General features: G+C 34.8%; 1 protein-coding gene across 3 annotated transcripts in view; it reads right to left on the bottom strand.

The window, feature by feature from the left end:
• The window catches only part of LOC149785063 (uncharacterized), a 63,077-nt gene extending 43,978 nt beyond the window's left edge, over positions 1-19,099 (bottom strand). Inside the window, exons 1-3 of one of the 3 annotated variants that reach the window (XM_089978783.1) lie at positions 18,781-19,099; positions 14,154-14,301; positions 6,131-6,667 (exon numbers count right to left, since the gene is read on the bottom strand). In XM_089978783.1, coding sequence (XP_089834909.1) covers positions 6,131-6,667; positions 14,154-14,273 — 657 coding nt within the window. In that variant the 5' untranslated portion in view covers positions 14,274-14,301; positions 18,781-19,099. The remainder of the gene's footprint in view (positions 1-6,130; positions 6,668-14,153; positions 14,302-18,780) is intronic. The other 2 variants (XM_089978782.1, XM_089978784.1) reach the window with 2 other exon arrangements.
• Positions 19,100-22,799: the final 3,700 nt, after the last annotated feature.

The following is a 22,799-nucleotide window of genomic DNA, read 5'->3' as shown; positions in this document are numbered from 1 at the left end:
CTAGTTTTAAAAAAGTAAGCATGTATATCTATCAAGTACTGAGCAGGGAAGATTCCATTAGGATAAGTGGAACCTCCTCCACCCCCTAACCATCCTCTCTCAATTTTCCTCAGCTTTCATCTGGATGGGTTGATGGATGAGGGTGACTGACAATGCCATTATGTTCAATTGTTTTCTCCAAATCTGGACTTGATTTTTGACAATTACAGGTGCTGCTAGCCTGAGTGGTTGGCTTTTTAAATATAATCCTTGGTATATTTAAAATGCACAGTGCATTTTTATTTAAAATGGCATTAACACTTTTTCTGAAATGCTGTTTCTAAATGTTAAAATACAAGATTTTGTGCCTTCCTCCAACAGTTACACTCCTACCCTTCCATCACTACTAACATATACTTTTTTTCTTTAGTTAAGAGCAAGATCTACAGATTTACCATCACTGGACTGTCAGGTGGAAATGGTTACAGTCATTGTTGGCCTCTGGTGATCATCAGATTTATAACTTTGTTAAGTGTTCCATGTTTTTGTCACCATTTTTATCAAGCCACAGCCAAAAAGTAGTTCACAGAATGTGGGCACATGTTTACCGTATAAAAAAGAGATGAATATTGGTACCTAACTACAGTCAGTATTGCTGGATAGAGATCTGTGGTATGAATGTTAAACTAGAGGGGCTGTTTATAAAGTATATAATACCATTTATGAGCTGATTTTCAAGATAAATATCAGTTTAGGATGTGTATTTGCCTTTTATGTCCAGTTTGTATGTATGTAGTTACAAGATAGGAACCTTATAGTCTTCAAGTTAAGTCTCTGGGGCTAAGTCCCATACAGAAAAAGGCTGGATCTGAGAGCATGCATTTTATCCTTGTTTCCAACTCAATAACAAACATTTGGTGTAAATATTACAAGTACTTTTTAAATATTTACACAACTGTATGAATATCTGAACTTTCTATTCTTCACTTGAACCATCGTGTTGCTAACAGAAGCTTTGTAGATGTGAGTATGACAAAAAGAATGAACCATTATGCATTGGTGATGGATTGGATATTCCACCGTCAGGATCGGAATTTAAAACTAGACACTGCCTCAAAACTGATCTATGGGTAGAATTTTTTCTGTCTGACAGCAATGCACATGAAGTTTCTATTTTATAACCTAGGGTCTAAATTCCTGTGTTGTAGAGAAAGACTCCAATGGTCCAAATCTTTAAAACTGACATGACAACTCTTACAACAAACATATCCATCCAAAAATTAAAAAAAAGCTTTATACAATTTCTGAAAACATAAGTACCAATGTTGAAGAAATTTAACATGGAGCAACCTCTGGGTTGGATTTAACACTTCCATAATCACAAGTCACTACTTTACATAGTTGAGCAAAAACAGATGCATAATTTCTGAAAATTAAAGCAAAGTTTGACTTGGCACTGATTCCTTTCTGTGAGGTGAACTGTTTAATGTATAACAACACTTCATGGTGGCCATTATCTACTGAAAATGCTCAGTGGACCAGGGTCTATACATTATGATTTTAAGATGCAACTGTTGCATGCCCCAAAAATTGTATTCTTCAGATATCAAAATATTCTATGATATTATCTGACTTGAGTTAAAATCTGTTACTACGTGTCTTCTTAAAACTTGTAATGCTTGCAAATGTTGCTAAAACTGCAAGTCATTGAAACAGTTTTTCATTTTTTAATGCATAATAACTTTTCAGGGTCAACAGATTTGAACTTGGACATGTGTAATCACTTCAGTCATAAACAAAATGGAATTCATCTGCACATGAAGCATTCTGTTCATAAGAAAATTTCAAGTGAAAGTAAAATAAAAGTAGTTTCTTTTTATGAACATTTCAATATTATGATCAAGGTAAAAAAAATTATTTTTAAAATTATTTTTAACAACAGCACACAAGCTAAGTTTTTCTAAATTTGCAAAAATATGCAAGTAGCAAACAAGTTCAATTCTAGACATGATCGTGGCAAGAGATTCCTCAAGTTGCAAAAATTATGCCAAACACCAATAAATATGGCTGCCATTACATATTAAACAACTTCTCAACAAAAAAAGCCTGAGTACCAAAATTAACCCAATTTTGCAGAAAGCATCCATGCACATTGGTCTCTCAAAGCTGTGAAAAGTATGTTGATGCATATAAAGGTAGTTGCATAACTAAAAAATTTAAACAAATACAAACTCTTCTCCAGTACCTATATTTTCAAAATTGCTCAGCAAAATTTGACCACATATGACAGAGAGCATCCTTGTATAAATGTCTTCAATTTTATACAAAAGATGTCAATCTTTGATCATATTTGGCCAATGTTACTAACAATAGAAAAACCATTAACAACTTCTTAAAAATAGCTTAACATCATTTGACCAAATTGACAGTGAGCATGTTTATGTTTATAATGATCTGTCATCAAATATGGCTGCTATTATTAAAAAAACAACCAAAAAAAACATTTTCACAATTCTTCCTAAAAATCACTTTACACAAAATTCTAACAATTTTGGCAGAATGCATTCTGGTTTAAAGTCCTTTTAAGTCTGTACAAATGATGATAATCTGCGATCAAATATGGTCACTTGTACTTAAAAAAACGAAATCTTTGCAATGACAATTAAATATGATTTGACCAAATTTGACAGAAAGCATCCTGGTAATGAGGTTTTCACGCTAAACAAGGGACACCAAGCTGCCATCAAATAAGGACACCATTTCTAAACATTTAAAAAAATATCAAACAAATTCGACCAGATTTAACAGAATTTAGTAGACGTCTTTATATGATGGCAGACCAGATCCAGTTCAACTATTAAATATCACTCCCCATACTTTAAGCTTCTTCTTAAAAAAATGTATAATATTTCTTGTGGCTTCAAATTTGACAAAGATGGTTTGTTTAGTGTGAAGACAATAAAATTATTCAAATGATGCAGATCTGTGGTCCAATATGACTGTAACAATAAGACCATTTGTTCTTTTTTAACTTGTTACCATGTGAGCCATGTTTATGGTTGTACCCTACTTCCAAGCTCTGTACCATCAACTCCATTTAAGATACATCAAAGTGGGTGGTATTACAGAAAAGTGGACAGATATCATTCTATGATGATACTAAATAATGTAGACTATCTATCTGCATTACAAAATAAAGTGGAGAAAAAACAAAATTTTTGAAGACCACATTTTTTGAACGCCAAATATTAATGGTTTCAAAACCAGAGTCTGTGCCCACACTTTCTGGCCTGAGATATGAAGCTGACTTTTCCAAACTGAACAAAGACAGATGGATGTTTGTAAAAAGTAGGATAAGTTTGAGATTTGGAGTAAAAAGTGGCCAGGACACAAAAATAAAGGGTCCAATACACACACAGAAAAACAATTCCAACTTATACACTTCTGCATAACAGCAAGTGAAATCGCCAATCGAAAATAACATCTTTTATACACCTATGCATTCGGCTAAATAAAAATCTCTTGGAAGCAGATGTATTTGGATGCATTCAGAAGTAACTCCCAAAAAAGGTTTCCTACACCCATTTCAGGTGAAAATTAAAAGAAATTCCAGGGATTAACAGGTGAACTGATGAATAATGAAACCATCTCTGATATTCTTGTAGAATCTGTTGATCTGACCATCTATTCAGCAGGGGTAGCAATAACAAGACTTTCAAAATGGCCATCATAAAGGCCATATTGGATGTAAGATTGGCACCATTTTTGTTTTGAACCAACTAAATAACATCAGAAATGTTTGGTGAAAACCCCATGTTGATATGACCATCCAATCTGTAGCAATAGCGAGATTTTCAAGCTGGCCCTCTTGGTGGGCATAATTGATATCAGATTGGTACCATTTTTATTTAAGACCAAACAGACACCCAGAGATCTCGGGACCGCTTAATCACACATATCTGGACACCAACTTTTTATCTGGGATGCAGAAAATCGCTGTGGCAGGAGTCCTCCATATGCACGTAATAGGTGTGCAGCAAAATTCAAACACTTGCCAGTCCTGCTTCAGCCAACTGCTTTGTGGGAAAATGTGTTCATCAATTAACTGTGCTGATATTTACAATGTCAGAATTCAGTGGCTGAAAGACCCCTTGATGTACATGTTGCCATTATAAGCATACATCAAAAGAACATGATGCAATAGCTGGGCAGCAAGTTCAAAGGGTGTGACTGGCGGCTGGGTGGGAAATGTACTGATACTTACAGTGATTGAATTCAGAGGCAGAAAGACCCAGAGATGTACATGTGGTCATTTATATGAGTACATCGAATAAACAACTTTAGCTTTCATTATTGTGTTCATTTCCGAATGTAGTGGAATAAGCAGTGCACATAACATCAGAATCAAGAAATGTTGAGACTTAGACAAAATGCCATTCACAAATTTGGAAAAGTATTTTGGGGTTAAACGGCAAACTTACGAAGATTTAACAAGATTCAGAAGAGTGCTAAAGCTGCTAGAATTGATAGTTCGGATGGGACAGTAGCTAAGTGTAAGAAAGTGTGTGATGCCTAGCTTAGAGTTTGGAATAAGTCCTTACTTGGATTGAAAAAATTCAGTCTCACTCTGATGGACAAACAAGAGCTATGTCTGTGTTATAAAGAATGTAGAAATTAAACTCAATGGCAACCATTAGTTCTTCTAATTTTCATCGTTTTTTTGGAAGGGCCAGGGGTCACGCTACCAGGCAAAGTGGGTGACTAAGTCACCTAAAAATTGTTAACTTCACTTTCTTCTATTAGGAAAGCGAAAATGACTTCGCCCTATGATTTTTTAAGAGGTACATTGACTGATCATATTTTTTAAGATGCCCCTCGCCTTAGCCCGGTTAGTTCTAGTGTTGTAGTGAAATGTATTCATCAAGACATCAGTAGCTAGGCCTAGTTTTTATGTCAATTATGTTGACAAACAAACTCAATGTGCTTTGATAGCTGATTGACTATTAACCCTTTCCCAAGTAAGATAGCAACTATCATAGCCCTACTTCTGCATGTTTCCTTTGATGATAAAGATTTATAAACTTGTGTTTCAAAACTTTAACAATAGTGAGTAAATAGTAATTTGTGTTTTAAGATCAGAATCAGTGATATGGATATATATTACCTGCCTCTTGTACACTGTTTCCTCATAAAGTTAGTTTGAAACTGTAAGTGAACCAGTAGCTTAATGGGAAGTAATGGCAGATATCGCTAAGTCTGGGATGTAACAGTTTATTAGATTGTCTGTCATCGGGCAAATATATTCAGAAAAATATACAATTCATTGAAAGCAAAGCCTCTGTATTATTTTATTAAAGATTTAACTTTAAAATGCAAATTATTTAGGTCAGAAATGTATGGGACAATGCTGTGTTGTGGAATTCACAAGATGCGTTGTAAGGTCTATAAATTATTTTCTGACTTGACACGTATTTGTGAAAATACGGAAAAAGCAGCAAAACAGATACTATTTAACCACTTCCTAAAATTACTACATGTACGCAGACAAATAAATAAACCAGAAATTGGCAATCGTGTCAATGCACTGTGGTAACGAAGTTAAAGAGAGTGATTACATTACAAAAACCTCTCCCTCTAAAAATACATGCACGCACATCTGTGTTGATTCTGTAGGAAAGAAGGGTTTAATTCATATACCAACTACATGTATAAATGTAACATCTGCAATTTTATGCATTTTAGTGTGTTATGTATGAATAGTTACAGTAATGTTTTATCTGCAATGAATAAATGAGGACGAACAATATAACCTGAAGACGTGTGCATTTGCCCTCATGTACATGGTACAGGGGTTGTTTCAAACACATTTAGAAATCTTTGAAAGTGCCATTATTTTGAAGTTTTAGAAAGTATAAATAAATAAAAGAATTTGTTAAAATTGAGTAAGAGTAGTTGATTAAGCATTTTTACTAACTTGAAATCACAGTAATATAAGCAAAAAGTAACCTAAGTTTCTTTGCATCTGGTGTTTAGGTAAATATCAGCCAGGTAGGGTGTTTTCAGGTCCGTTTGAACTTTCTTTTAAGTGGGATGCAGCTTTTACCTGTGGCTTGACCAATATACTTTATGAGCATAAATAGTTGTTACTGACCTGACTAATGGCTTGGAAATGGTGCATTTCAGTCTCCTCTTCAATGTCAACAGATCCTGGTCCTGCTTTTGAGGTTTGGGAATCTGCATGTTCACTTAAGGCATCTGTTCTTTCTGAAACATTTACATCCTCTGAAGAGTCCATAATGTCAGATGAACTGGAAATATGTTCATTTGTCATTTTCTCCTTTGAGTCTCCAATACTTTCCATGTATGTACCAGGTTCCAGCTTTATTCTTTTTATTAGCAATGCATTCTTTTCATTTACATTTGCATCTTGATTCTCATGTATAGATTTAAAATCCAGGCAGTAATTGACTAAAGAGTGTAACTGAAGATACTTTGCCAATTGTTGTACTTTGTGTACGTTATCGCACCGCAACCGAACAGCACCATCATACAGGTAATCCAGTACATTTACAACAGCTGTCATATCATAGTCATCAGGTAAGGAAATCTGGAAATGGCTCTTCTCCTCTGCCATAGACTGGGTAGCCTGAATGCCAGGGCAGGCTGCCATAAGGACAAGTTTGTGAAGCTGTGAACAACAATACAAAAATAGGTGAAAACATTTTGAAAGTAATATAAACTAATTAGAACTTACCTAGTTTATAACCTTACAGCTTGCATCTGTGTAGAAATTATGCAAGAATTATACAATTCATCTTTTTCTTCCTAAAATCAAATGGGCATAGGAACAAAACAAGACAGACAATCAAAATATTGCAATATGGAAGCTAGAGTTCTTAGTGAGCAAAAGCTAGCGAGATATCCCCATATTTAACAACAAAAGTAGTCTCAGTGGTTAGCATGCTGAACCAGTATGGGGCAGGTTCAAATCCTGCCCAGACGATGTCAGGTGAACTGCCTCTGTGTATCCCTGAGCAAGGCACACTTTACTCCAAAAGCTTCAGCATGATATAACCTTTCATGTGCTACTGTGCTGTTAACCACCAAAGTTAAAAGAATCATTTTAAGATGTACTATCTATCAGCTTATGTTTCGTGAAAAGGTACTGACATTATACTATGTACATGATTTTCAAACAATATTTATTAAGTCCTGAATGTGGGTTACAGTTACCCAATTTTTGGTGTATCACATATTCATCCCAAGATGCACACATAACACAAGTTTGATATATTGGCAGTGCTATAAAAAATCGGATAGCCCAATGCCTGGGGCCCCTCTAATTTCAAATTGGACTCATCTTGTAAATTAAATGTAGATGAGGTGCCTGTCAGGATTGTCAACGAAAAAAATCATCAAATATGTCAGAGAAAACTTTGAGCGCACTGGTGAAATGCAGAAGTATATTTTCAGAATTGTGACATACTGCCATAACAAGGCACAATCTGACTTGTATCAGACAGCCATTGTCCTACGTGAAGTGGAGATCTAATTTTAATCATATTGTTACATATGCAAAAAACACTGATTATGTACTCCCAAACCCCCGACATGGTCTTGTTTGGAGGAAACACAATTTTCGGTAATCTTTGAAACAATACCAAAAAAACACTTTCAGTAGATGTAGCATATGTAAACGATAAACAGTCATGACTGGAGCTGATATTAATCTATCCTTTGAGCAGTTTATACAGCATACCCTTCAAACTCCCGATCAAATTTATATTTGAATTGTAGCAGGTGCAACAATGTGTGACAAATAATATTAAGAAAGGAAATGTTGGACATATGTAAATAGGAGTCCAGGCTTGTGGAATTTTAAGTCAGGGCTTGTGGAATTTTTGTCAGGGATTGTGATTCTTTTAAAGTGACCAGCCCTGGGCCTGTGTCAAAAAAAAATGTTTCATTGAGCACTGATTGGAGTCACAAACTGGACAAGAAGGAAGGACACAATTTTAAAGCAATTATTATAATCAATCTTGAAAAGTAGGTCAGAGCAACCAAGTTTTGGTGCATGATATGCATGTGAATAAAATAGTGCAACTTAATTTTAAATCTGGAGGCAAAAGATGAGAAAGTATTGGCAGGATTCAAATTTACTTTTTAAAAATGGGATAAGGCAGAGAACAGAAAACAATTGATGGTATCAGAAGAGGTAACTAAATGCGAAATGAATCTTTACTATAACAATATACCCAATTTTTTTTCTTCAAGTATTAAACAAAAAACAAGTTGTGGACCCTTGGTACCTGTTAATGTGAATTTGTTTTCATCCCTGTTAATGTGAATTTGTTTTCATCCCTGTCAGTGTGAATTCGTTTTCATCCCTGTCAATGCGAATTTGTTTTCATCCCTGTTAATGTGAATTTGTTTTCATCTCCGTCAATGTGAATTTGTTTTCATCTCTGTCAATGTGAATTTTTTTCATCCCTGTCAATGTGAATCTGTTTTCATCTCTGTCAATGTGAATTTGTTTTCATCTCTATCAATGTGAATTTGTTTTCATCCCTGTCAATGTGAATTTGTTTTCATCTCTATCAATGTGAATTTGTTTTCATCCCTGTTAATGTGAATTTGTTTTCATCCCTGTGAATGTGAATTTGTTTTCATCTCTGTCAATGTGAATGTGAATTTGTTTTCATCCCTGTTAATGTGAATTTGTTTTCATCCCTGTTAATGTGAATTTTTTTCATCCCTGTCAATGTGAATTTGTTTTCATCCCTGTCAATGTGAATTTGTTTTCATCTCTGTCAATGTGAATGTGAATTTGTTTTCATCCCTGTTAATGTGAATTTGTTTTCATCCCTGTCAGTGTGAATTCGTTTTCATCCCTGTCAATGCGAATTTGTTTTCATCCCTGTTAATGTGAATTTGTTTTCATCTCCGTCAATGTGAATTTGTTTTCATCTCTGTCAATGTGAATTTTTTTCATCCCTGTCAATGTGAATTTGTTTTCATCTGTCAATGTGAATTTGTTTTCATCTCTATCAATGTGAATTTGTTTTCATCCCTGTCAATGTGAATTTGTTTTCATCTCTATCAATGTGAATTTGTTTTCATCCCTGTTAATGTGAATTTGTTTTCATCCCTGTGAATGTGAATTTGTTTTCATCTCTGTCAATGTGAATGTGAATTTGTTTTCATCCCTGTTAATGTGAATTTGTTTTCATCCCTGTTAATGTGAATTTTTTTCATCCCTGTCAATGTGAATTTGTTTTCATCCCTGTCAATGTGAATTTGTTTTCATCTCTGTCAATGTGAATGTGAATTTGTTTTCATCCCTGTTAATGTGAATTTTTTCATCCCTGTCAATGTGAATTTGTTTTCATCCCTGTCAATGTGAATGTGAATTTGTTTTCATCCCTGTTAATGTGAATTTGTTTTCATCTCTGTCAATGTGAATTTGTTTTCATCTCTGTCAATGTGAATTTGTTTTCATCTCTGTCAATGTGAATGTGAATTTGTTTTCATCTCTGTCAATGTGAATTTGTTTTCATCCCTGTCAATGTGAATTTTTTTCATCCCTGTCAATGTGAATTTGTTTTCATCCCTGTCAATGTGAATTTGTTTTCATCTCTATCAATGTGAATTTGTTTTCATCTCTGTCAATGTGAATTCGTTTTCATCTCTATCAATGTGAATTTGTTTTCATCTCTATCAATGTGAATTTGTTTTCATCTCTGTCAATGTGAATTTGTTTTTATCCCTGTCAATGTGAATTTGTTTTCATCTCTATCAATGTGAATTTGTTTTCATCTCTGTCAATGTGAATTTGTTTTCATCTCTGTCAATGTGAATGTGAATTTGTTTTCATCCCTGTCAATGTGAATTTGTTTTCATCAATGTCAATGTGAATTTGTTTCCATCTCTGTCAATGTGAATGTGAATTTTTTTCATCTCTGTCAATGTGAATGTGAATGTTTTCATCTCTGTCAATGTGATTGTGAATTTGTTTTCATCCCTGTCAATGTGAATTTGTTTTCATCCCTGTCAATGTGAATTTGTTTTCATCCCTGTTAATGTGAATTTGTTTTCATCCTAGTCAATGTGAATTTGTTTTCATCCCTGTCAACGTAAATTTGCTTTCATATTTGTCAATGTGAATGTGAATTTGTTTTCATCCCTGTTAATGTGAATTTTTTTCATCCCTGTCAATGTGAATTTCTTTTCATCCCTGTCAATGTGAATTTGTTTTCATCTCTGTCAATGTGAATGTGAATTTGTTTTCATCCCTGTTAATGTGAATTTGTTTTCATCTCTGTCAATGTGAATTTGTTTTCATCTCTGTCAATGTGAATGTGAATTCATTTTCATCTCTGTCAATGTGAATTTGTTTTCATCCCTGTCAATGTGAATGTGAATTTGTTTTCATCTCTGTCAATGTGAATTTGTTTTCATCCCTGTCAATGTGAATTTGTTTTCATCTCTGTCAATGTGAATGTGAATTTGTTTTCATCTCTATCAATGTGAATTTGTTTTCATCCCTGTCAATGTGATTTTTTTCATCTCTGTCAATGTGAATTTGTTTTCATCTCTGTCAATGTGAATGTGAATGTTTTCATCTCTGTCAATGTGAATTTGTTTTCATCCCAGTCAATGTGAATTTGTTTTCATCTCTGTTAATGTGAATGTGAATTTGTTTTCATCCCTGTTAATGTGAATTTGTTTTCATCCCTGTCAATGTGAATTTTTTTCATCCCTGTCAATGTGAATTTGTTTTCATCCCTGTTAATGTGAATTTGTTTTCATAATTGTCAATGTGAATGTGAATTTGTTTTCATCCCTGTTAATGTAAATTTTTTCATCCCTGTCAATGTGAATTTGTTTTCATCCCTGTCAATGTGAATTTGTTTTCATCTCTGTCAATGTGAATGTTAATTTGTTTTCATCCCTGTTAATGTGAATTTGTTTTCATCTCTATCAATGTGAATTTGTTTTCATCTCTGTCAATGTGAATTTGTTTTCATCTCTGTCAATGTGAATGTGAATCTGTTTTCATCCCTGTTAATGTGAATTTGTTTTCATCCCTGTCAATGTGAATTTTTTTCATCCCTGTTAATGTGAATTTGTTTTCATCTCTGTCAATGTGAATTTTTTTTCATCTCTGTCAGTGTGAATTTGTTTTCATCTGTTAATGTGAATTTGTTTTCATCCCTGTCAGTGTGAATTTGTTTTCATCTCTGTCAATGTATTTATTTTCATCTGTTAATGTGAATTTTTTTTCATCTCTATCAATGTGAATTTGTTTTCATCCCTGTCAATGTGAATTTGTTTTCATCTCAGCCAATGTGAGTATGTGAGTAATCAGATATTAATTACGCGTATTTGGATGCCAATTTTTGATCTGGGATGCAGAAAATCCCTGAGGCGGGAGTCCTCCGTACGCATGTTATACGTGTGTGGCAAATTTCAAAGACTTGCCAGTCCTGCTTCAGCCACCTGCTTTGTGGGAAAATGTGTTGATCAATTAGCTGTGCTGACATTTACAATGACAGAATTCAGTAACTGAAAGACCCCTTAATGTACATACATGTTGCCATTATAAGAGTGCATCAAAAAGAACATGATGCAATAGCTGGGCAGCAAGATCAAAGGCTTTGTTTGACTGGTGGCCGGATGCAAAAATGTACTGATATTTACAGTGACTGAATTCAGAGTCAGAAAGACCCAGAGATGTACATGTGGTCATTTACAAAAGTACATCAAATAAACAACTTTAGCTTTCGTTACTATGTTCATTTCCGAATGTATCGGAATAAGTAGTGCACGAGAATCAAGACATGTTTAGACTTAGACAAAATGCCATTCATAAATCTGGATAAGTATTTTGGGGTTAAACGGTAAACTTACGAAGATTGTAACGAAATTCAGAAGAGTGCTAAAGCTGCTAGAATTGATAGTTCGGATAGGACAGTAGCTAAGTGTAAGAAAGTGTGTGATGCCTAGCTCAGTGTTTGGAATAAGTCTTGACTTGGATTGATAAAATTCAGTATCACTCTGATGGGCGAACAAGAGCTATTTAAGAGGTACATTAACTGACAATACTTTTTTTTAAATGCAGCTCGCCTTAGCTCAGTTAGTTCTAGTGTTGGAGCAAAATGTATTCATCAATACATCAGTAGCTAGGCCTAGTTTTAATATCAATTACGTTGACAAACAAATTCTTGCCCATTCACAAGCATATGTTTTGATAGCTGACTGACCATTAACCTTTTTCCGAGTAAGGTAGCAACTATCAATTTCATGCATGATATCCTTTAATGATAAAACATACAAACTTGTGTTTTAAGATCAGAATCGGTGATTATTAACTGCCTCGTTTACACTATTTCATCATAAAATTAGTTTGAAACTCTAAGTGAACCAGTAGGCCTAACGGAAATAATGGCGGACTTCGCGAAGTCTGGGATGTACCAGTTTATTAGATTGGCTGTTTTCGTAAACCATCAGGCAAATATTTTCAGAAAAATATACAGATCATTGAAAGCAAAGCCAAGGTATTATTTTATTAAATAATTAACTTTAAAATGCAAATTATGTAGGTCAGAAACGTATGGGACAGTGCTATGTTGTGGAATTTGCGAGATGCACTTTAAGGTCTACTGTAATCTGTTTTCCGACCTGATATGTATTTGCGACAATACGGGAAAAAACAGCAAATAAGATACTATTTAACAATTGCCTAAAATTACTACTTTTAGACATAAACAAATAAACCATTAATTTGCGATCTGTCAATGGACTATTTGTAATGAAGCTATATTATAGTGAGTGATTACATTATGGAAACCTCTCCTTCAAAAATAGATGCACTCACGTTTGTGTTGATTCTGTAGGAAAGAAGGGACTGCAACTTTTGATGGTGGGACTCCTATTTTTACCAAAATAGGAGTCCTGGACTCCTAGTTTTAAAATCCTAGAGAGATCTCTGGAGTAAGCTTGCCATGGGTTGGTGGCTCTCCCCTGGTTCTTCCTTCACCTAATAAACTTATCATGTATGGTCTTGAGTCTACATTTCATATCAAGGATTTTAGTGAAAATGGATTATTTCCGTGTCACATTTTTTGAGTTGAATTAAAAACATTTATATAAATGACTCCAACTAATACACATATATTAATGCAAAGTTTTAATCTTTCACTGTTACATAAAAACAAAGAAGAAGAATCTGGTGCTATTCTTTACTTGTTTAATCTTTAATCTATGAAAATAAAGTCTAATTACAAATACTGTTATCCCATCAGAGATGCACACTAGTCCTTTCTTGAAGTGTATCAATCTTGTTTTCAATTGCTTTCACATGATACTGAATTATTGTAGCTATTTTACACACTAGTATTAGCCCTGAAATGAATTATTGCAGCTATTTTGCCCCGTAGTATTAGCCCTAAATTGAATTACTGTACAGTGCCTATTTTACACACTAGTATTAGCCCTGAAATGAATTATTGCAGCTATTTTCCCCATTATTATTAGCACTCAGTTGAATTACTGTAGCATTTCTACACACCAATATTAGCCCTGATTTTTAATTACTGTACCTATTTTACACACTAGCATTAGCCCTGAATTGAATTATTGTAGCTATTTTGTCTGCCAGTATTAGCCCTGAAATGAATTTGAATCCTTATACAAGTTTTAACCAATCCTAGATAGTCAGTCATAGTTAACCAGTTTTATTACATCACACACGCTGATGGCAAAATACACCCACGGTGCCAGTCTGATGTCATCTTCGCTAGCCAATGTTCTGATCACTCTATCTATACCAAGGCAGATCGAACAGCTATACTGGTGCTTTGTCCTAGCGACATCTATTGGATTTCATGTGTTGCCCCCCTTATGATGTAATTCCAACTAACCAATAACATGGTGCATTGTACATCAGCTGAAAATGGTGGTGGCAATTGACCTAAAGAGGATACTTTGTAAGTTTAACATCGAAACTATGACTATGTACCAGAAGGAAGGCATTACAGGTCTATTTGTGTGAAAGATGTCTGTGCAAACACAGACCGGCACTGGAAAAGTACTTATTTATCAGTCCATTCAAGTTGTGTGCTCCCCTTGTCTCAATCAAATTTGAACAACTTAATTTTGATTTGATATTATACCTTGAACCTAGCATTTCTAAGAACCAGAACAGCATCACAAAACTTGTCTTTTCTCCAAAGCTCTGACATCTGAACCAAGAGCTGACTGGAATGATCTGGGTTCACATACACCTTCTCCATTTCTACAGGTGGATCTCTTCTGGTCAATCTGACAAATGAAAATACTGTACATTAATAATAAAATTCAAACTCTAGGAACAGTTGTCCCCAACTTTTTGCTGGAATCATAAATGAATCATTGTAAGGGAAGATACCACAAATGCAGAATGCTGGCAAATTAACCCACAGCGTCATTATCAAGCTGTATACAAAATATGCTTGAAATAAAACAGGATTCAGAGCTACTCTGCTGAGCCAAAAATGTTGGTTCATTATATTTAACAGCCACATCTCCACTAAATGATGTCAGTACCACCACAGTAACCTGAGTGATCAGAGTATCCACCTAGGATATGGGAGGTTGTGGGTTTGAACCCCAGTCAAGTTATAAGAAAGATCTATCAAAATGGTACTGACAGCTGACTCACTTGGCACTCAGCATTAAGAGGTTAGTGCTAGGTCTGGTCAGCCTGGTGTCAGGATAGTGTGACTGGGTGGGACATAATGCTACATATCTACAGTGCTAAACATCGCTATTGCCACATTGCAGCGATGGGACTAAAACTGTTGATGCTATATTAAAAACTGAAATCACACCCACACTAAATGTCACTATATAATAGCCATAACTCCACTCAATGGTGTCAATAAACAATAGCTTTAACTCCACCAAATGATATTAATATACAATAACTACAGCTCCACTAAATGATAATATACAATATCCATAACTACACTAATAATGTCAATATACAATAGCTATAGCAACACTAAATGATGTCAATACACAATAGCCAAAACTCCACTAAATGGTTTCATTAAATAACAGGCATAACTCCACTTCATGATGTCAATACACAATAGCCATATATCCATAACATGATATCAATATACAATAGCCATAACGCCAATAAATGATATTATTAAACAATAGCCATAACTCCACTAAATTATATCAATATACAATAGCTATAGCTCCATTAAACAATATCAATATACAATAGCCAAACTCCACTAAATGGTGTCATTAAACAATAGCCATAATGCCAATAAATGATGTCATTAAACAATAGCCATAACTCCACTAAATTATACCAATATACAATAGCTATAGCTCCACTAAGCAATATCAATATACAATAGCCATAACTCCACTACATGATGTCAATACACAAAAGCCATAACTTCACTACATGATATCAATAAACAATAGCCACAGCACCACTAAATGATGTCATTAAACAATAGCCACAACTCCATATCAATATACAATAGCCATAATGTCAATAAATGATGTAATCAAACAATAGCCATAACTCCACTAAATTACATCAATATACAATAGCTATAGCTCCACTAACAATATAAATATACTATAGCCATAACTCCCTTACATGAAGTCAGTACACAAAAGCCATAACTCCACTACATGATATCAATATACAATAGCCATAATGCCAATAAATGATGTCATTAAACAATAGCCAGAACTCCACTAAATGATATTAATATACAACAGCTTTAGCTCCACTAAACAATACCAATATACAATAGCCAAACTTGACTAAATGGTGTCATTAAACAACAGCCATAACTCCAATAAATGACATTAATATATAATAACTATAGCTCCACTAAATGTTGTCTTTAAACAATAACCATAACTCCACTAAATGATGTCAACATACAACAGTCATAACTTCACTAAATGATGTGTCCACCTCGGATGCAGGAGGTCATGGATTCAAACCCTGGTTGAGTCATACCAAAGACTTATAAAAATGGTACTAACAGCTGCCTCACTTGGCACCCACCATTACAAGGTTAGCATCAGGACTGGTCGGCCTGGTATCAGGATAATGTGACTGGATGGGACATCACACTACACGTATGCGGCATGATGCCCCAGTGCTAGACATCACTATAAACTGCCACACTGCAGACATCGCTGCAATATGACCATAAAAGTCTTAAAACTACATTAAAAATCCAAATCACACACACACACACTAAATGATGTTAATATATGTTGTCCATAACTCCAACAGATGATATCACAGAAACTAATAATCAGATTCCACTAAAGTTATATTAATATAAGTTTAAGACAAACATTTCTTGATCAATAATTATTGAGAGAATTATTGTTTGAAAACAAAATTGGATGGGTCTAATGAGATCAAATGCTTAAAATCAAAGTCAGCCAATGTGTCATCAATATAAAGTTTCTTACCAAATCTGGATTGATTTCATTATGAATGAAGGGAGAAATGTGTATTGCACAGAATGTACAGCGAGTGCACCCGACAATCAATGGCCATAACACTGCTAAAAGACAATGTTGTATGCTATAATGTAACCCAGCAATACTCATCGATATCTGCTAAAGTTGTTTGAAATCCAACAAGAGATTAATTGTACAGGATGGATCTGACAATTAGTAACTGTTAAGTAATGTGGAATGCTGACAAATGAAATTTAGCCTAGATCTCATCAATATGAAGATGCATAGCAAATTTGGTTAAAATCCATGAACATGTAATTAACTGTTATTTTGCAAAAATGAAAGTGAACAGGTCCAACAACCAAGGGTTATAACTCCATCAGCTAAGAACCTAGATGGTGACTGATATCTATACTCAGCAAAGGTCTTATCCATATCAACATTTCAACCATAAGATTCAAAACTAATCATAAATAAAGAAGTTATCATGTAGAGATGAAAGTGGTTTGGTCCAACAATTGCAGCATACGACTCTGTTAAATGGAGTTGTTGAACACTGAAATTCTAACTCAGCTGAGGCCTCATTAATATCTACCCCGTAAATCATATTTTAAGTCTCTGCCACATGAAAACCAATTGACTTTACAAAGAAACCGTCTGTGTTTTATACATAGACTAAATCATCAAGGTTTATAATTCCTTGCTGACTGAATATACATATAGTACAAGAACAGAAAAAGAAAATAGCTTCACAGTGCTATTTACAAACTTAAAGGCAATTTATTCAACATTTTTAAAACAACAAATGCACTGTCACCAAAACATTTTTGACAATTATTACCTGTTTGAGCAGATGACTTAATAAAGGAGTAGTTATTACATTTACATTGCTATTGGCATTCCAGCCGGCTGCAAATATCAAATAAGTGACTGAATCATAACAGAAACTTCAATTTTAATAAACTAAAATCACCAATCAATAAACAAAACAAAATGCAACTTTTCCATTCTAAAAATGACCAACATATTATCTATTAGGACCAGGAAATGGAACAATTTCATTACATGCGATGTACAGCTTACAAGATTTTTTGCTTCTCACCCATCATGGCAGGGCAGTGTATATTAAAGTATGGTGACGGTGTAAATGACTAGTAGCTCTCCATCACAACTCAACATGCACATGTTGTACACGTCCAAGAAGAAGGGGTCAAAAGACATCAAGAGTGATTGACAGTTGAACAGTTTAAATATGAAATTCAAGCACAATTATTAAATGACACTAAAATATTAGATATTAATAATATTCTTAAATAAGATAGTCACATATTGTGGTGGATACATAAAACATCATGGTGGATACATAAAACATCATGGTGGATACATAAAACATCATCAGAAAGAGAGTGTGTGTAACTGGTGCAGATAAAAATATGACTTTTTTTGTCCCTAAACTTAGTAAAAAAGACACAAAACTGATGAGCTTTTATTTTTGATTTGTCCATAAATATATTGCCACAAACCAGCTTTCAAAAAAGATTAAGTGATAATCATAAATGAATTTTTTGTAATTAGAGAATATAACAAATTGTGCACTTATTTAATTACAGTTTTTGTAAATTATTTGTGGAATGGATCCAAACTTACAATCCATATTTTAGAATTACACGAATAAAGCTCTTTATAGGAAATAACAATTATTAACTTCTTAATTTTGCTTGCAAAATATGTTGTATACAGATCACATTATGCATAAAACTTCCCAAATCTCATCTATTAATGAAAATTGTGTTTTATCATATGAAAATGCTGGAAAAATATATCATAAAAAATGACATGATGAATACAGAAGTGATGATTTTAAGCAAAAGGGGTCCCTACTCTCAACATTAAGTACAAGACTTAAAAAAATTTCTACAGTTGCATTTTTTTAAATACCTCTTCCTTAATTTCATTTCAGGGTGAGCAGAAAATGTCTATTAATTATTTTTTTTATATAAATTATAAAACACCTTGGGTTTTGTATGTGATCTTGCTTCTGTGTACAAAATGCGTGAATGTATGCATGTGCTTGGTGTTTATGTAAGAGAATGCACGTAAAGATCAGGATGCAAAACAATTTAAGGTAATGCCCTTTACACCAAGTCAAGTGGGGATGTAGGGGAACATATGAAATCCTAACAACTTGTGTTCCAACAAATTTTTTTTTACAAAAAAAAAGTAATGCATTGTATCATGAAAACAATAAACCTGCTTGTTTACTCTCATAGAAATAAACACTGTATGTTATATTAGTATCCCTACCTCTATTTCGTCCTATGGTAGTCGAAGCTACCAATCTACCACATCGTAGATAAAACTTAGAAAAAATGGCACTCGAATATAGGTTACATCAACATGGACCAATGTTGATCTAATTCGTCTCATAGTTGCATGATAAATAATTCCACACACTAACCCTTAGTGAAACATATGCGTTAAAAAATAAATATATAGCTACAACATGTACACGTGATTTTTTTCACACCAAAGTTGGACTATCTGAACCATAATGAACAGCTTGGCTGGAGCCAATCTTTATTTAGTTATTCATTCATTTTTCCACTTCCACCACTGAAAGGGAAGTAACCGAAGATCTGGTCTAACTAAAACTCACTAGGAATCACAAACAGCTGCTGGATGCGGTAGGTATGCATCATAATCTCGTCACGGTTTTTTAAAGGGTCTCGTTACTGTGCAGCAATTCAACCAAGAATTTTATATTGGATGTTATTGGCACTCATCCATCTGCGTAAAACGATGGATATGTAGAAGTAGTTGGTGATGACTTTTTAGTTTTTGCTGCATTCCCTGGGATGGCTAAAAATCCTATCCTGGAAGTTGGAGGACGTGGCTTGTCGCAAGAGACATGACTGCTTTCGGTGACAGACAGAGACTGTTTTTGACGTACAGCTTCCTGTGTAGTTGGTCCAACTCATGTGTCCTGATTTTACACTCAATAGTATTCGCACATTCAACACCCCTTTTTTTTTTTTTTTTTTTTTTTTGTACCAACGACCGATTTTGAAAATGAAAAGCATCAAGGATGTACCAAATAAACATAACTTAATCATTACATTCATTGATTTATAATTTCTCTCTGGCTCTCGTCCACTGTCGCCTAACAATATCAATTTTGTGGCGTTTCAAAGTAAATGGAAGCTCTCGATTTATCAAGCAGATAGATTGTTCACTGTCCTTTTCTGGTTTCTGGATATCAGGAGGGTGTGCGAATACCATAACATATGTCAGTTGTATCCTGTTCGTTTCATGACCGGTTGTTTACAACAGTTACTACTTATAACTATGGTGCTGAACTTTTTTTTCTTCTTGCTATACAAAAGTTATATGAGGAATTATATTTTTTAAATAAAATATTAACCAAATATCGAGGAGTCAACCAGTACCGAATGTGATACTGTTGCCCTACTTCTCCTCGGTAGAGCCATAATATTGAAAAATACACCAAAGATTAAATAATTATATGTATGAAAAAAAATGTCTTTTGATTTAATTTAAACGTTTGGTAACTTTTAAATATATAATGCACTGGTAGATCTGGGTCTTTACAGTTTGTTAGGGGTAATCATAACAAACAACATAGATCCTGAAAAACAGGTACATTATGCTATGGCACATTTTTGTTGTTTGCAGTTTGGCTGGACTTATAGGCGAATATAGACGGTTTACAATCGACAACATATATAATCAAGTATTGGAGATATCAATGGCAGAAAGCACAATACTTTGAAAAGGATGACATTCATCCAAATCTATTCATCTAAAAGACGAGGGGCAATTTAAGCTGTTATATTCTGTTCATATATGTTTTAAACACTAAATACTCTTATGATTTTATGAACCATAATACCTATGTAAACAAATCCTTTTGTAAGAACCATTTTAAGCTCGCTAGATATTTTTCTTATTTTATTGTTTTATTGTACCTTCAACAATTGTCAAAGAATTTACTTCTTTTTAATTATAACAATAAAAATACGTAATTTAAAACGTGCTTTCGGCGCTAGTTGTCTCTTTTGCTTGCTAGTGACCCATTGATCGATGCCGATGTTGATGTTTTTCATATCACGGTTGCATACGTATTTTAAGGTGGATGTTGGATATCCTGCTGTCTCGTGGTATTGACAACTTCGCTGTAAAGCATGTCCTATGGGATGCGTCCCTCTCAAACACAAGTATGTACAAATAGGGGCGTTCTAAGGGTATCTGGCACTGGAGACCAGTAATGTAAATGGCGCCCAGGGTAGCAATGATGGACCAACATGCCAGAATACGAGGTCTGAAGGACCGAAACCGGGCGATGGTTCTTTGGAAGGACTAGTACGATTAAAAAATGTAGGACAAAACAACCATTCTGCTTGTATTAGTTGATTCTTCTGGGACAGTGAATCAGCTAATACCTGTATCCGACCCGGAATATGATAAACTGGTCCATGGATTTGTCGTTGAAGACACGAGCTTAAAATTCCCAGTGAAGAACAAAAAGGTCTGGGTTCCCCCTTACCTTCCCAGATAAGTCACCACCGTGGAGATGTTTCCTGCCACCAGTTGAATGATTTCCCTATGGCTTTCATCTCTAGGATGTTGGTATGCAATAGATGATCCTGAGTCATCCACTGTCCTCCTGGAATGATGGAAAGAGAGGCCGCTGTGTTCGCGTCCGTACAAACTGTTAATTTGAAGGTTGTACCTGCAAGAGATCACCCGACATAAGCCAAGTGAGAATCTCCCATCCCTGAGATAGGACCTCATATGCGTTCTTTGTTCCAAGAAGCAAAGTTTTTACCTCTTCATTGTAATGACCCCATAAATAAGCGACCTAGGACATTGATGTCCGCTGAATGTGAAGGACTCTGGCTGAGAGACGGTTCTTTTGTAAAAATTTTCCTGGGTCCACAATAGGAACTGAGCACAAAGGTACTAACTGGCCACAGAGTGGCATATAACTGTCATGGCACTGACTGCACCAACTGGATGTATTTCCGCAGTGCGGGTCTGTGTACAGATGCAGTGATGGAATACGTGATCTTAGATCATAAGCAGTCCCCTCATGAATATTGGAAAGCCAGATTTTGTTTGGTATTGTCCATGAGTAATCTATATCTGATGGCATGTAGAGAAATTGGGGTGAAACAATCCTTTTCTCTATGCTTTTATCTACATTGGTTCTCGTGAACCCTGTCCTTTAACTTGTAATGGATCTGCAGGACTGTTTCCCCTAATAAAGTGCTCATATTATATAGATACTGTGGCACATCTGGCCATGGAGTGAGCTGGGTGAATTTTGCCACTAATTGTAGAAAAGTCTTAAGAGTTCCAGTACACTGGTGTTGGGACAGCGTATAGGATGTTGATAAACGTAAATTAGCCCATAATTCAACATAATAGGCAGGATCTGCTTTGTTACGGACCTCATGCAGTAAGATTCAAATGGAGAGCCAGTTAGTGATGGAACAGGACCATCTTATCCTCGATAATTTTGTAAAATTCCTTATGTTGGTAGCAGATGAGGTGCTTACAGATGAGGGTTTATCATTCATTCCCATTTCTGTTATGTGTATGTAATGCTCTCCATGTCAGCAACTCGACATGAAAATAATAACAGTTGAACACTGATTGGTCCTCGTTGATTGGTGTCACATTTGCTCAGCTCCATTTCGTAAGTCGTGTATAGACTAAGGTATAATTACAAGCCATGGTTTGATGTCTAAACATTGCCGCAAGCTAGAGTTAATCTCTTATGCAAAGTTACTGTGACTAGAGAGAAGACCCGGCATCTTGGATCGGCACAGGCATTAGATCGAGTGACTTCCCACTTATGTGTTTAATCCTAAGATCATAGGAACCCGCGAGGGAATGGGACGTGTTCTAAATCTGTCCCCACTTGGACAGACAACAAGAATGACATTGTCCGCCAAGTTTGATTGGATCGGGTCAAAGCGACCCGTAATTGGAATTGTGATAACAATTTCGATCCGAATTATAACTTCTAACAAGGAAGCGAAAATTTAGTCTCGCCTAGGAAGATTGCTGAGCAATATTGGGTTACTCTGAGGAAGCCATCCGTAATTTGGCGGTAAAACTTAGGAGATTCTAAGGAAAGACAAAGCTTCGTAAAGGCCAGTAAATTATTTGCTCGATTTTTGCAGAATATTACAGCATTGTAATTGTAGTCATGTGTAGTATGTATGCTTAATTTCTAGGATCGTTTAGTACATAGAATTACCTTTGTAGTGTTCATTTACAGGCGTTTTTCCGTTAGT

The sequence above is a fragment of the Sinohyriopsis cumingii genome, chromosome 13 (genome assembly GCF_028554795.1).
Source record: "Sinohyriopsis cumingii isolate HCF-2022 chromosome 13, ASM2855479v2, whole genome shotgun sequence".
In the NCBI taxonomy this organism is placed as follows: domain Eukaryota; kingdom Metazoa; phylum Mollusca; class Bivalvia; order Unionida; family Unionidae; genus Sinohyriopsis; species Sinohyriopsis cumingii.
This window is presented reverse-complemented; position numbering and strand designations above follow the sequence as displayed.